Source organism: Vulpes vulpes, chromosome 14, assembly GCF_048418805.1.
Source record: "Vulpes vulpes isolate BD-2025 chromosome 14, VulVul3, whole genome shotgun sequence".
Lineage (NCBI taxonomy): Eukaryota > Metazoa > Chordata > Mammalia > Carnivora > Canidae > Vulpes > Vulpes vulpes.
The window spans coordinates 24,834,908-24,850,072 of record NC_132793.1 but is presented as its reverse complement, the minus strand read 5'-3'; the positions used below and the strand labels follow the sequence as shown (position 1 = coordinate 24,850,072).

General features: G+C 39.8%; 1 protein-coding gene across 6 annotated transcripts in view; it reads left to right on the top strand.

The window, feature by feature from the left end:
- Window positions 1-15,165, top strand: part of CBFA2T2 (CBFA2/RUNX1 partner transcriptional co-repressor 2) — a 150,009-nt gene that overhangs the window by 105,403 nt on the left and 29,441 nt on the right. For all 6 annotated transcript variants that reach the window (XM_026009881.2, XM_026009882.2, XM_072736103.1 and 3 more), the window contains 3 exons: window positions 1,945-2,088; window positions 6,646-6,887; window positions 14,371-14,460. In XM_026009881.2, the coding sequence (XP_025865666.1) occupies window positions 1,945-2,088; window positions 6,646-6,887; window positions 14,371-14,460 (476 nt within the window). The remainder of the gene's footprint in view (window positions 1-1,944; window positions 2,089-6,645; window positions 6,888-14,370; window positions 14,461-15,165) is intronic.

The window sequence follows — 15,165 nt, the reverse complement described above, 5'->3', positions numbered from 1 at the left end:
AATTATTACTCCTTGTATGAAGTCCTGTTGATATTAACTCAGGTTTTTTTTTTCCCTAAAGCCCAGTGTGGGGGCCTGAACTCATGACCCTGAGATCAAGACCTGAGCTGGTGGGGGGGGGGGGGGGGGGGACCTGAGCTGAGTTTAAGAGTTGGACACTTAACCAATTCAGCCACACAGGTGCCCCAGTCCAGACATATTATTAATGTCATTAAGTTTAATTTATCAAATTTCTCTTTCTGGAATTTGTAGTCTATTGTAATCAAACAGCTACTTAGGGAATAGCCTGTGCCTAGTTTAGATTCAGCTCTCCTTTTCATCTTTTGGGATATTATACATCATAAATGACATTTACATGACTGATGTCAGAGATGTTGATTCCATCTCTTTTTTTCTACTTTAGCTTTATATATAAAAAATAGTACTTCATCATTTGTAGTAATTTATGTATAACTGATTGTTTTTGTTTCCTGCCATGCAGTTGGTTCCTACTAGTCTAGATAGTCCCACATTTGTTTTTTTCCACTTAATAATTTGATTGATTTATAAAGTTAAGTCAAAAAAGAATGCAGTTGAGATAAGCTGAATTTGTAACCTGGTTTCGTCCTTTCTCAGCCACCATCGTCAATGTTAACTTAGAGGTCCTGTTACCCCTTGACTTTTCTGGCTTGTTTTAGTTTCCTATGATTGCCTTAACAAAGTTCCACAAATTGGGTGGCTTAAGACAGCAACGATATTTCACTGTTCAGGAGGCCAGAAGACCAAAATCAAGGTATAAGTAGGGTCGATTCCTCCTTGGGATCTCTGAGGAAGAATCTAGTCCATAGCCATCTCCCAGCTTCTGGTGGTTGACAATAGTCCTAGGCATTGCTTGGCTTATAGCTGCATCACTCTGGTCTCTGCCATTAGCGTCCTAGTGAATTCTCATTATGCAACTATGTCTTCTTCATGTAGTCTTCTCTTCTTGTGAGGGTATTCATATTGAATTTAAAACCGACCTACATAATCCAGGATGATCTTCTCTCAAGATCCTTAACTACATCTTTTTTTTTTTTTTTTTTATTTATGATAGGCACACAGTGAGAGAGAGGCAGAGACATAGGCAGAGGGAGAAGCAGGCTCCATGCACTGGGAGCCCGACATGGGATTCGATCCCGGGATCTCCAGGATCGCGCCCTGGGCCAAAGGCAGGCGCCAAACCGCTGCGCCACCCAGGGATCCCCCTTAACTACATCTTTAAAGACCCTTTTTCCACATAAGCAATTACTCACAGTTGAAGGGATTAATAAGTACAGTAGTCCCCCACCCCTACTCCTTATCTGTAGGGGATACATTCTACAACTTCTGTGGATAAGTGAAACTGCAGATAGTACCAAGCCATATATATATATATATATATATATATATATATATATATATATATATATATATATAATATTTTTTCCTGTACATACTGTAATAAAACTTAAATTATAAATTAGGTATAGTAAGAGATTAACAACAGTAATAATGGAACAGTTATAACAATATACAGTAATAAAAATTATGTGACTGTGGTCTCTCTCTCTCCACAGTATCTTATTGTACCATTCTTACCCTTCTTTCTGTGATGATGTGAGATAATAAATGCCTATGTGATGAGGTGAATGACATAGGCATTTTGACCTAGAGTTAGGCCACTATTGACCTTCTGACTATAGATCAGAAAGAGACTCATTTTTTTCCAGACCATAGTTGACCACAGGTAATTGAAACTGTGGAAAGTAAAGCTAGCTAAGGGGAAGTATGGTAGATATCTTTTGGGGGCCAGTGTTCAGCATGTTGAAATCGGCGTCTTCTTCACTTTTCAGTCCTCTAGGAAAATATGTTTGTATTTCAAGTTATTGTCATGATTTTTATTATCTTATAGAAGACTCTGACCTCCATTACTTTTATTCTCTATAGTTGGTCCTGAGAAAAGAGTGCCAGCAATGCCTGGGTCGCCTGTGGAAGTGAAGATACAGTCAAGATCCTCACCTCCTACCATGCCACCCCTGCCACCAATAAATCCTGGAGGACCCAGGCCAGTGTCATTTACTCCTACAGCATGTGAGACCTCTTCATTTTCTTGGGTTTGTGGTTCAGACTGACATTTAGTTATAAACGACTGACTTGCTATTAAGTCTTTGCATATATTATTCAATTTTCAAAATAGCTGTTAAAATATTATATGTATATATATTCACACACAGAGATATGTACATTTACATATATACACACATATATCTTTTATAAATTACTTTTGCCCTCTGAGAATAGTACTTAGCTAATTTAGGCATTTGAAAATTTAGTGGTCTAAATATTTTGTTTTCATACTGTGGCTGGTAAGTAGCTATTTTAATTTCTTGGCTCTAAAATGAATTTAAATTATTATTTTGGCAGGTGCCTTCGTGGCTCAGTTAGTTAAGCATCTGACTCTTGATCTTGAGGTGGTGAGTTTGGGCCCTGCATTGGGCCCAGCGTGGAGCTTTACCTTTAAAATAAAACAAATTTAAAAAAATAAATAAATAAAAATAAAATAAAATACAAAACAAATTATTATATTGATTTATAAGAGTCAAAGTAAATTTCATATAATTACCATAATTACCAAACTATTTCTGAAAATATGCTAGGACTATCATGGAGTGGGTCTTTTTTTTTTTTTTTTTTTTAAAGAGAGGGGAATAGCAGAGGGAGAGAGAGAGAATATTAAGCAGGCTCCACACCTACCTAGCACATGGCTCGGTCTTAAGACCCTGAAATCATGACCTGAGCTGAAATCAAGAATTGGAGGTTTAACTGACTGAGCCACCCAGGCGCCCCAGTAAGGCTCTTTATGAAAGAGAATGAGTATTGTGTTAGGTTTTCTGGGGCTACCACAACTAAATACCACAGACTGAGTGGCTTAAACAACAGAAATTTATTTTTTCACAGTTCTAAAGCATAGAAGTCCAAGATCAAGGTGTAAGCAGGTCTGGTTTCTTCTGAGACCGCTTTCCTTGGCTTGCAGATAGCCAGCCTTCCTGCTGTGTCCTCCCATGTCCTTGCCTCTGTGCTTATGTATACCAGCTGTCCTTTCCTTTTCTCATAAGGACAGTAGTTCTATTAGATTAGGGACTACCCACATGATCTCACTTAACCTTCAAAGGCTCTATCTCCAAATACATTCACATTCTGAGGTACCGGGGATTAGGATTACAACATAGGAATTTGTGCGGGACATAATTCAGTCCATAAGAATCACATTAGCTAATAAGTATATAATAGATGTTCAGCCTTACTAGTTACCAAGGAAATGCAAACTAAAACCCAATGGGATACCTTATATACCTACAAGAATGTTCAAAATGGAAAAGAATCCCAAGTTTGGTGGGCATGTGTGGAGTTACCTGAACACTCCATACATTGTTTGAGTATGAGAAAACTGGTAATATTTACTAAAGTTGAATTTTCAGAAACCCTCTAACTCCACAGTCAGTCGTATGTAACAGACTGACTTAAACAGACAGACAAAAATCAGAAGAAAACCTAATGTAAAATCTAAACATACATACATACAAGTCTAGATTTTAATCTTAGTTTTTCTGCCATTCTGTGTCCATGATATACCTCCAGTACATGTTGACTCTCTTGCAGATATTTTATCTTGTAAAACAGAACACGCTTGCTATTTGTGGAGTGCCCACAGTGCGTCAGAGCACTGTGCTAGGTGCCATATGCATTTTCTTATTTAAATATCATTACATAAGTTTACACAACTATCTTTACTCAAACATTTGTGGTTTTCATTTTTATTATTTTAAAAGGTAAGAGAAGAGTCTAGAAAGTACAGCTTTACAGAAGGTTTGATTATTATTATATTTCCAAAACATTTGATATTGAATGAGTGGTAGCTGCAGCAGTCTGAGCCAGAGTGAATGAAATGAAGTTTTATATCCTTCTAAAAATTCTATTTCTGGGACGCCTGGGTGGCTCAGCGATTGAGTGTCTACCTGCGGCCCAGGGTGTGATCCTGGAGGCCCGGGATCAAGTTCCATGTCGGGCTCCCTTTATGGAGCCTGTTTCTCCCTCTGCCTGTGTCTCTGCCTCTCTCTCTCTCTCTCTCTCTCTCTCTCTCTCTCATGGATGAATACATAAAATATTTTTTTTAAAAGTGCTTCTTTTTTTTTTTTTTTTTTAATTTTTATTTATTTATGATAGTCACAGAGAGGCACAGGCAGAGGGAGAAGCAGGCTCCATGCACCGGGAGCCCGACGTGGGATTCTATCCCGGATCTCCAGGATCGCGCCCTGGGCCAAAGGCAGGCGCCAAACCGCTGCGCCACCCAGGGATCCCAAAAAGTGCTTCTTAATACAGGTGATATCCAAGCATAAATAGGATGAGGAAGAGTTTGCCAGATCACGTTTGCATCAGGGTTAGTCAAAAAGTAGGGACAGTATGGCTGACTGAATATGACGGCTTGGAGGAAGAAGAGGGAAGTGAAAGATTTTTCATGGTTAATGTCTTGGCATTGAGCCCAATATAAGTAAATGTCAGTTTTCTAAGTTAAGTAAAGATTAAATAATTGCACTCTCTAAATTTGTTATAAGAGCTGATTTAGGGATCCCTGGGTGGCACAGCGGTTTGGCGCCTGCCTTTGGCCCAGGGCGCGATCCTGGAGACCCGGGATCGAATCCCACATCGGGCTCCCGGTGCATGGAGCCTGCTTCTCCCTCTGCCTGTGTCTCTGCCTCTCTCTCTCTCTCTCTCTCTCTCTCTCTCTCTGTGACTATCATAAATAAATAATAAAAAAAAAAATATTAAAAAAAAGAGCTGATTTAAACTGTTTCTGTTTTTATTTTTACTTTTTAAAGATTTTATTTATTTATTCATGAGAGAGAGGCAGAGACACAGGCAGAGGGAGAAGCAGGCTTCATGCAGGGAGCCTGACATGGAACCCAATCCCGGGATCCAATCCTGGAACTCCAGGATCACGCCCTGGGCCAAAGGCAGGTATTAAACTGCTGAGCCACCCAGGGATCTCCAATGTTTGTTTTTAGATATCTGTTGTAGTTTTACCTTCCTAGACTTTCTTTCTTTCTTTCTTTCTTTTTTTTTAAGATTTTATTTATTTATTCATGAGAGACACACAGAGAGAAAGAGAGAGAGAGCGAGGGAGGCATAGACATAGGCAGAGGGAAAAGCTGGCTCCATGCAGGGAACCCGAGGTAGGACTTGATGCCGGGACTCCAGGATCACACCCTGGGGTGAAGTCGGCCCTAAACCGCTCAGCCACCCAGGGATCCCCTTCCTTCCTAGACTTTCAAGCCTGTGTATGATTGAATGAAAATCTGCTGACACTTAGCACCAGGTAGTTTTATTTCACTGTTCAGTGAAAGGAGATTTTTACTTAATACCTCCAAGAACTTAACTTTAGGATGGTATTTCAAATTAATTTAAATCTAGCAACAAATAACTAAGACCAATGGGAAAATAGGAAAACTACAGGTAACCACATGTATTATTTGAGCAGAAATAAAGAATTGGTATGTCCTGTATAGTGTCTTTATTGAGTAACCAAGAATTTGGCAGCAGTAATATAGCATTGTTGGGGCAAGGAGAAACTGATGGGCACAATTACTCTGAATGGTCCAAGAGATATATACCTTATTGCAGGAATACGTCGTTAATCTATAGCCTAGAGAAAACATTTCTCAAAAAAAATAAAAAATAAAAAAGAACGAAAGAAAAAACATTTTTCACTTTAACAGAACTGTTTTCTGATTGTGTCTTCACATGCTACATTGTAACTGACTGGTTTATTTCTTTGGACCCCTAAGATTAGTCAGAGATGGAAGACAAAAAATATGTGCAAGATGTGTGTCCAGTCAGGAAATATGTGTTCTACCAGACTCATCTCATGCAGTACCTGTTGCAAGAAATCTTAATACTACCTATCCCTGCCCACTGCAACTGTAGTTAGATACCCCTTCTCCTTGTTCTTATAGAACTCCATACTATTCTTTTACCTAGTCTTTGTTATTTTGTTATTTTTTACCTTGTAATGTCTCACTATGCAGTAGTCTAATTGAGAGCAGAAAGAATTTCTTATAAACTCTTTTTTTAAAGGTTTTATTTTATTTTATTAAGATTTTATTTATTTATTCATAGACACAGAGAGAGAGAGAGAGAGAGAGAGAGGCAGAGAGACACAGGCAGAGGGAGAAGCAGGCTCCATGCAGGGAGCCCGATGTGGGACTTGATCCCGGGTCTCCAGGATCACACCCCAGGCTGCAGCCAGCGCCAAACCTCTGCGCCACCAGGGCTGCCTTTAAACTCTTTTTTTTAAAAAGATTTTATTATTCATGAGAGACACAGAGAGAGGCAGAGACATAGGCAGAGGGAGAAGCAGGCTACCTACAGGGAGCCCGATGTGGGACTCGATCCCAGGACTCCAGGATCACTTTCTGAGCCAAAGGCAAATGCTCAACCACTGAGCCACCCCGGCGTCTGCTTATAAACTTTAAATGTGTGTTTTACAAAATTCCAAGTGAATAAGCGATAGTTAATTCAAATAAGAAGAAATTAACAAAGATCCATGTGTTTTGCACCTAAACAGAATCTTTCATTTTGGCTTTCTTATAGTAAGCAATGGCATCAACCATTCTCCTCCTACCCTGAATGGTGCCCCATCACCGCCACAGAGATTCAGCAATGGTCCTGCCTCTTCCACATCATCTGCACTAACAAATCAACAATTGCCAGCCACTTGTGGTGCTCGGCAGCTCAGCAAATTGAAACGCTTCCTTACCACTCTGCAACAGTTCGGCAATGACATCTCACCTGAGATTGGGGAGAAGGTGCGGACTCTTGTTCTAGCACTGGTGGTAAGTACAACATCACTGTCCACAGCTACTTGAATGTGTGGCTCAGAACTCAAGCCAGCAAACCTGTAACAACATGGCAAAATCTAGAGACTAATACCGTTTTTATATAACTTGTATTTCACTTACGGATAACAATGTTTATTAAAGAAACAAATATAGAATGTTTTACCTTATTGTTTCTTATGGTGTTGATATAATTCCAGTAAGCAGCTTTGAATTTCTCTAAACACTGAGGTAGTTTTTTTATTCCTCTGGAGTGATTAAGGGGTCAGGCAGGGCTGGACTGGGACCACCCTGGGGAGCCAGGCCGCACATCAGACCATAAGAGGCTTCAGGGCTGGGCTGGGGAGCTCAGGGCTGAGATCTACAGGGCAGGAGTCCAGCCCAGCTCCTGTAAGTGAAGCAACTACTCAGGCAATAATGGCCTGGAAAGATAACACTAGTGGGGGAGGAAATCTGAAGTGGAGAGCTGATGTAAAAGGGCCTAGATGAAAACAGCGTTGGGAAGGATAAAAGGGGGCTGATAGTATTTCATGGAGACAAAGGAATGTAACAGAGGACAAAGAAGCAAGGCAAGCTGTTAAAGAATACACAGCAAGCACAGCTCTGGGTCCTTGTTGGCAACTTCTCATGTAGGCCCTACTTATTGCCCCACACAGCAATCTTTAGAAACAGAGGGCCTGGGAGGAAGCAGCTAGCAGACATCTTCTTTAAGCCCTCAAAGTGAGCCATGAAGTCCTTCAGATTTGGGAATGCCTCCAAGCACTTCGATTCGAATATATGCAGTACATCAAGGATGTTATAAACCAGGTACTCAGGGAGCACCTCCAGGTACTCAGGCTTCAGTTTCTCAAAATCAGGGCTGTAGCAGATCCTGGCAAAGTATAGGCAGGTATCCATAACCTCATTCTCCAAAATGTCCAGGAAATCTTTTCCTCTTCCATCTTCCCACATAGGTTGAAGAACTGCTACTTTAAAAGACTTCTCGGGGGATCCCTGGGTGGCTCAGCGGTTTAGGACCTGCCTTCGGCCCAGGGCGCGATCCTGGAGTCCCGGGATCGAGTCTTGTGTCGGGCTCCTACATGGAGCCTGCTTCTCCTCTGCCTGTGTCTCTGCCTCTCTCTCTCTCTCTCTCTCTTTCTCTCGCTATGTATATCATGAATAAATAAATAAAATCTTAAAAAAAAATTAAATACATAAAAAAAGACTGAGAAGTCTTTTTTTTCCTTAATTTTTTTTTCTTAAAGATTTTATTTATTTATTCATGAGAGACAGAGAGGCAGAGACACAGGCAGACGGAGAAGCAGGCTCCATGCAGGGAGCCCAACATGGGACTCGATACCGGGTCTCCAGGATCATGCCTTGGTCCGAATGCAGTTGCTAAACTGCTGAGCCACCCAGGCTGCCTGACTTCTCAGTCTTAGCGTTGAATAAAAAACTTTCATAAAAGGCAAAATATAATAAATGACTTTTCCTCATTTCAGATTCAATCCCTTTTGTATTTTAGAGTTGTCAGTTATTCATTTTCATTGCTATATAATCTTTTCTTGTAGGAATATACTACAATTTATACTTTTTGCTCTCGATAGACTTTTGAGTTGTTTGCAGTTTGAAGCAGTCAGAGCACCCCAATTCTACACCCAGGTTTTTGAGATTTCTTAAATGAATTCATAGGACTTGGCATACAGTTGTGCTCACAAGTAAAATTTATTACAGAAGCATAAGGTTACACAGCTGGATCTTAAAGGAAAGAGATACTGTTGGAATCTAGATGAATCCATCTGCAGGCTTCCTTATGCTCTTTCTCTCATGAATGGTCACACTGAGCTCATTCTTTCACCAGCAATGAAAATGCAACAATATATGTGTGATGGTTTTGCTTAGGGAAGCCTTTGAGAGACTTAGCACCCAAGGTCTTTACTAGAGTCTGGCTACATTGGCATGTTTGCCAGCACCTACTGAAATTTCAGATTCCTAGAAGGAAAGTCAGTGTTTATTGTTTGCAAAAACAGGTTAGGCACAGTGAGATACTTTACCAGTTAGGAAGTTTTTTATTTTTGCTTTGGTGGGAAAATGGTGTTTTTTGGTCAAATTTTGTACTATTAGATCTAGACTAATTAAATTGGCCTTTTATATGTCAAAATGAGTTTGAACATAATTGGAAGCAAAATAGACCTCAGAATGTCATACCAATTCTAGCAGGATTAAGTGAAGTCTATGTTTGAATGTAACTTAAAAGTAAAAGAAAAAAATGACAGACCTCATTTGCCAAAAAAAAGTTTATCTTTTGGGATGCCTGAGTAGCTCAAGGGCTGAGCGTCTGCCATCGACTCGGCATGATCCCAGAGTCCCGGGATTGAGTCCCATATCGGGCTCCTTGCTTGGAGCCTGCTTTTCCTGTCTCCACCTCTCTCTCTGCCTCTTTCTGTGTCTCTCATGAATAAATAAAATCTTAAAAAAAAAAGTTAATCTTTTTTTAGTATAGAATTATTTATATGTAGACGTACCCAATTATCTACTCTATTTTTTTTTTTAAGATTTTATTTATTTATTCATTAGAGATTGACACACACACACACAGAGGCAGAGACACAGGCAGAGGGAGAACCAGGCTCCATGCAGGAAGCCTGATGCGGGACTCAATCTCAGGACCCCAGGATCACGCCATGGGCTGAAGGCAGGCCTTAAACCACTGAGCCATCCAGGGTTTACCCCCAATTATCTCCTTTAAATGGCCATGCTTGGGTTAATTTTTTTCCCCCAATGATGTCATTAGTAGAGGGTAAAAATACAGAAAACAAAATTTACCAACTTAGGGATCCTGGGTGGCTCAGCGGCTTGGTGCCTGCCTTCCGCCCAGGGGGTAATCCTTGGGTCCTGTGATCAAGTCCTCCATTGGGCTCCCTGTGTGGAGCCTGTTTCTCCCTTTGCCTGTGTCTCTGCCTGTCTCTCTCTCTTTCTCTCCCTGTGTGTCTCTCATGAATAAATGAATAAAATCTTTAAAATAATATTTTTAAAAATGATATATTAAAAGCAGCAATGAACTCAACAGTAGAATGGAGAGGAAAAACAACAGGAAAAATGACCTATTCTGAACAACAGGGAGAAAGTGACTTAAAAAATCAAAAGAACCTCAGAGACCTAAAGGAACATAACAGAAGATCTGAGTCACAGTGGGACAGAAGTATGGAGCTGAAATAATGACTGAATTTGCCCAAATTTGACAAAAGACCTAAATCTGCAGATTCAAAAACGCAACATAGACCTTAAACAAGATTACCTGCCCCCCCCCCCCTTAAAAAGATTAAAAAAAAAAAAAAATCTTAAAAGCCAAGAGGGGAAAAACCTCTTACCTATAGACGAAAAATTCCAGGGCCAGTGGCATTTTTTTTTTTTTAAGTGCTGAAAGAAAACTGTCAACTCCGAATCTTACATCTATCAAAAATATACTTCTGGAACAATGAAAATATTCTCAGATGAAGCGAAACTAAGAGAAGTTGCCTCTAGGCAGACCTCCCCTAAAAGAGTGGCTAAAAGCAGTCCCTCTCAGAAGCAGAAAGAAGATGATAAAAGAAGAAATCTTAAAATACCATAGTAGATGAAAGAAAAATGGAAAGAGCAAAAATAAAAGCCAATACAATAGACTTTCCTTTGCCTAAGTTTTCTCAACTATGGTAGTTGAAGCAAAAGTTCTAACATTGTGTGATATCACTGTCTGTATATTTCAAGGAAGTGTTTAAGACAATTATATTCTAAACCAGAGAGCATAAAGGTAGATAAGGTTTCTATACTTTTGTATCTTTTTTTTTTATTTTTTAAGATTTTGTTTATTTATTTGAGAGTGAGAGCAAGTGAGTGAGAGAGCACCAGCACAGGGAACAGCAGAGGGAGAGGGAGAAGCAGACTCCCCACTGAGCAGGGAGCCTGATGCAGGGCTCAATCCCAGGACCCTGAGACCATGACCTGAGCCGGAGGCAGATGCTTAACTGTCTGAGCCATCCAGGCGCCCCCTCTATAGTTCTGTATCTTGACTGCAGTGGTGATTACATGGAATACACATGTACACTAAAGTGATATAGAACTATATACAGTTTCATCAATGTTTATTCCCTTGTGATACTGCACTGTAGTTACTTAAACTTAACCTATGGGAGAACCTTTCTGTACTGTTTTTACAACTTCCTATGATCATATTTATCTCTTAAAAGGTAAAATAAATGTTAGTCGTTGGCCTATCTATACCCCTTATCTTCTCAGACCATTGTAGGTGTTGAATGTGGATGCCAAGAAAAATTAAGGCCATTGCACCTCAAGTTTAGCATTAGCACAAGTACAGCCATCTTAGGCCCCTTGGAATAAGAGCTGAACTTTACAGGAAAAACTGCAGAATATCCTAGGCAGGGAATCCCATATTGGAAAGACAATAAAGCTCAGAATGCCCTCAGTAGAGAATCCCATATCAGATCTTAAGAAACTCCCCCACCCTTTCCCCCATATTGGAATGGAAAAAATTCCTCCACCACTTCTGAAAATCCCCTAGACCAGCCCATAAAAACTGTAACCCACTTTGGGGTTCAAGCCTCTGCTCTGCTGTGTGGAGTATACTTGGACCCAAGCTCGAGCTTGTAAATAAATCCTCGTGTACTTGCATCAGTGTCGGCTCCTTGGTGGTTTCTCAGATTCGCAGTCTTGGGCACATTTGGGAGCTCGTCCGGGATGTTGCCCTTGTGATCCAGAGACCAGATCCCTCAACATTTTACATTCATCTCCCTGTCATCTTTAAAGCCTTCTTTGTCCTCCCAAGTTTGATTCCAGCATGTATTCTCCGTGTCCCAGTAGTCTCCTGCTCACTTCTATCTTGATCATACTGTAATGTTTGTTTTCCTGCTGCTACACTATGAATTCTTACAAAAAACAACTATGCTCTTACTTAAATAACTGAAGGAGAGGGAAAGATAATGGCACTATTCCATTAATAGTGGCTTATCATCTCTCTCAGAGGATTGCCTTGCATCTGCAGTATACGTAGTCCTGTCCTGAGTGAGTTTCTTGGCCTAAGTCACTATTTCTCTAGCTACACACACCTCATTCTTTCCCTTCTTTGTCCACAGAAAATTTAAAAGTCATTCAGAAATATTTTTCAATATATTTACTCTATTTGTGTTTACTTTTTCCGGCCTGATTACATTCATTGTAGCAGGGAAAGCATGTTCTTTTACACTCTCTTTATATTTCTGATTAGCAGTACCTTTGGTTGCATTGTACAGATATCATATCAGGGAATCAGTTAAATTTTAAAAGGATCTTGGTGTGGGGCGGGCACCTGTGTGGCGCAGTCTGTTAAGCATCCAAATCTTGGTTTCAGCTCAGGTCAAGATCTCAGTGTGAGATCAAGCCCACGTGGTGCTCTGCACTCAGTGTGGAGTTCTGCTCATTCTCTCACTTATAAATAAATAAATAAATCTTTTTAAAAAAAAATTTTGGTGTGAAAGGTAAACTTCAGATATTTTCATTTAACATGGTTACATTTCCAAAAGTATGTATTTTTACTGAATATTAATATATTTGCAAAGTCAAACATAATTTCATATCCAGAAATAACTGCTATTGTAATCATCTTCCCAGACACTTAAAAGACTGTATAAATGTGTGTGTGTGTTGTTTCCATAAATGGCTTATAGAAAAGCCTACTGTTCTTTTTCTGGTTTTTCGTTTAACAGTATGTTATAGACAAGATCTATTAATACATACAGATCTGTCCCTCCTCTGTTAATGTTCTGATGTATGACTGTACCATAATTTTTTAAAGATTTATTCATTTATTTGAGGGAGAGAGAGCGGTGAGGAGGGGCAAATGGAAAGAGTTTTAAGCAGATTCCATGCTGAATGTGACGCAGGGCTTGATCCCATGACCCCAAGATCACTATCCAAGCCAGCCAAAAACAAGAGTCTAATGCTTAACTGACTATACCATCCGGGCACCTCTGTACCATAATTTTTAAGTGCAGTTTCCTGGCAGTCGATCTATATGTTTTCTATATTGTTGAGAAGCAATATTGTGGTGGTAAATCATTTGGTGCTTGTTACATCTTTGAACTCTTGGTGATTTTATAAAAATAAATCCCTAGTAGTGGTAGTTGTTCTTTCGTGGAGGCAAGAATTCAAATTAATGCTTAAATTTGTTTTGTTTTTTACTTACACTGTGTTTTAAGGAATTAAATAAAAATATATTGTGAACTTTGAAGAAAATATTTTTATTTGTATATTTTCCTTAGCAATAGAGCTAGGAATCCTATTTAAAGCTAGAATTTGGGGACCCTGGGTGGCTCAGCAGTTTAGCGCCTGCCTTTAGCCCAGGGCCTGATTCTGGAGTCCCAGGATCGAGTCCCATGTCGGGCTCCTAGCATGGAGCCTGCTTCTCCCTTCTCCTGTGTCTCTGCCTCACTCTCTCTATGTCTATCGTGAATAAATACATAAATAAATCTTTAAAAAAATTAAAAATAAATAAAGCTAGACTTTTATTGGGGCACCTGGGTGTTATAGTTGGTTAAGCGTCTGACTCTTGTTCTTTGCTTAGGTTTTGATCTCCGGGTTGTGAGTTCAAGCCCTGCATTGGGCTCCATGCTGGACATGGCCTCTACTTAAAAGGAAAGAAAAAAAGCTACTCTTTTGAAAAAATACAAGTGAAGTGCTAATAACTTTACTGGAAATACTAAAATCTTCCCAATGTTTGTCTGTTTCCAGGTACTCTAATATACATAAGCAGACCATTCGAAGGTAGAGGGCACACGTTATTCTGCTTTGTTTCTTCTTCTTCTTCTTTTTTTTTACTTCCTGTTTATAAGATTTAGGAAACTGATGTTAGGAGGAATGCAGAGCCTATGAAGAAGTTGACATCCTAGACTCATTCAGGATTATTCCTTCTTGGAACAGTGTAGGGTTGGTTTTCTGTATCTGAGGTGACTTGCCCTCTGCTCCTCAATACAAGGGACCCATGTGCCTCTCTTCATGAATAGTGTGGAAAGGAATAGCCTACTCTGCACCCCCAGCTGCTGAGTGCGGAGCAGAATTTAGATTTGGAGTACTAAAGAAAAAATTAATGAGGCCAGATTTCTTTCATAAAGAAAATTTGGTTGACCTTTGAGACGGATTTCACTTTATAGTAGTGCTTTTGAAATTATCATTTTCCTTGATTTAAATGGTTTAGCACAATCTGGGCAGCCCTGGTGGCGCAGCGGTTTAGCGCCGCCTGCAGCCCAGGGTGTGATCCTGGCGACCCGGGATGGAGTCCCACATCTGATTCCCTGCGTGGGGCCTGCTTCTCCCTCTGCCTGTGTCTCTGCCTCTCTCTCTCTATTTCTCTATATATAAATAAATAAAATCTTTAAAAAAAAATAAAAATAGATGGTTTAGCAAAATCAGATTTATATTAAGAAGAACAGTATCCAGTTTTAGCAGTTGACAATATTATTTATCTTTTCAGAACTCAACGGTAACAATTGAAGAATTCCATTGCAAGCTTCAAGAGGCTACAAACTTTCCTCTTCGTCCTTTTGTGATTCCATTCCTCAAGGTAATTTTATGAGATAATTCCTGGATGTGATTTATGTTTCACAGTTCCTCAAAATATGCTGCTGATCCCTATTCTATGATCTCAGTCAGGGTGACTTGCCACATTTTCATATCTTTGTTTTACTTAGGTCTGCTAGAAAAATGTGAATGTAGTCTGCAGATAAGCCTTACTTATATACTTGGAGAGATAAGAATTGCAAAAGCCTTGAGTTGTGGTCCACATGTAGATACTGCTGGTACCACACAGAAGCAGGTGGAGCACGCAAATGAATGGGCTGGAGGTGACTATGGGTCAATGTGGAGATTGGGTTCTTAGCGGAGGAAGTAATTGAACACTAAATCTTTTGTTTGTGGCGGTGAAATGTGTGTGTTTTGAGAAGAGGCTGTCAGACAAAGGAGAAGCCTTACACTTCCCACTTATCCTTAGGACAGAAGAGCATGTGGGAAGGCAATGTTGCTGTCTCCCCAACCCTAGTTAGTCTAGCTTCTGATCATGTCCTCTGGAATTCATGTTCCCTAAAACATAGCTTTTGTGAAGCATTGTTCAGAATTGCTCTACCAACCTGAGAAATAAGGCAGTAGTAAATTTATATCTAATATGCCCTTTATAAAAAAACTTTTATTTGAAAATAATTTCGTACTCAAAAGTTGAAAACTGGTACAGTAAAATTCCTGTATACCACACTGTATCTTCAGTCACACTCTG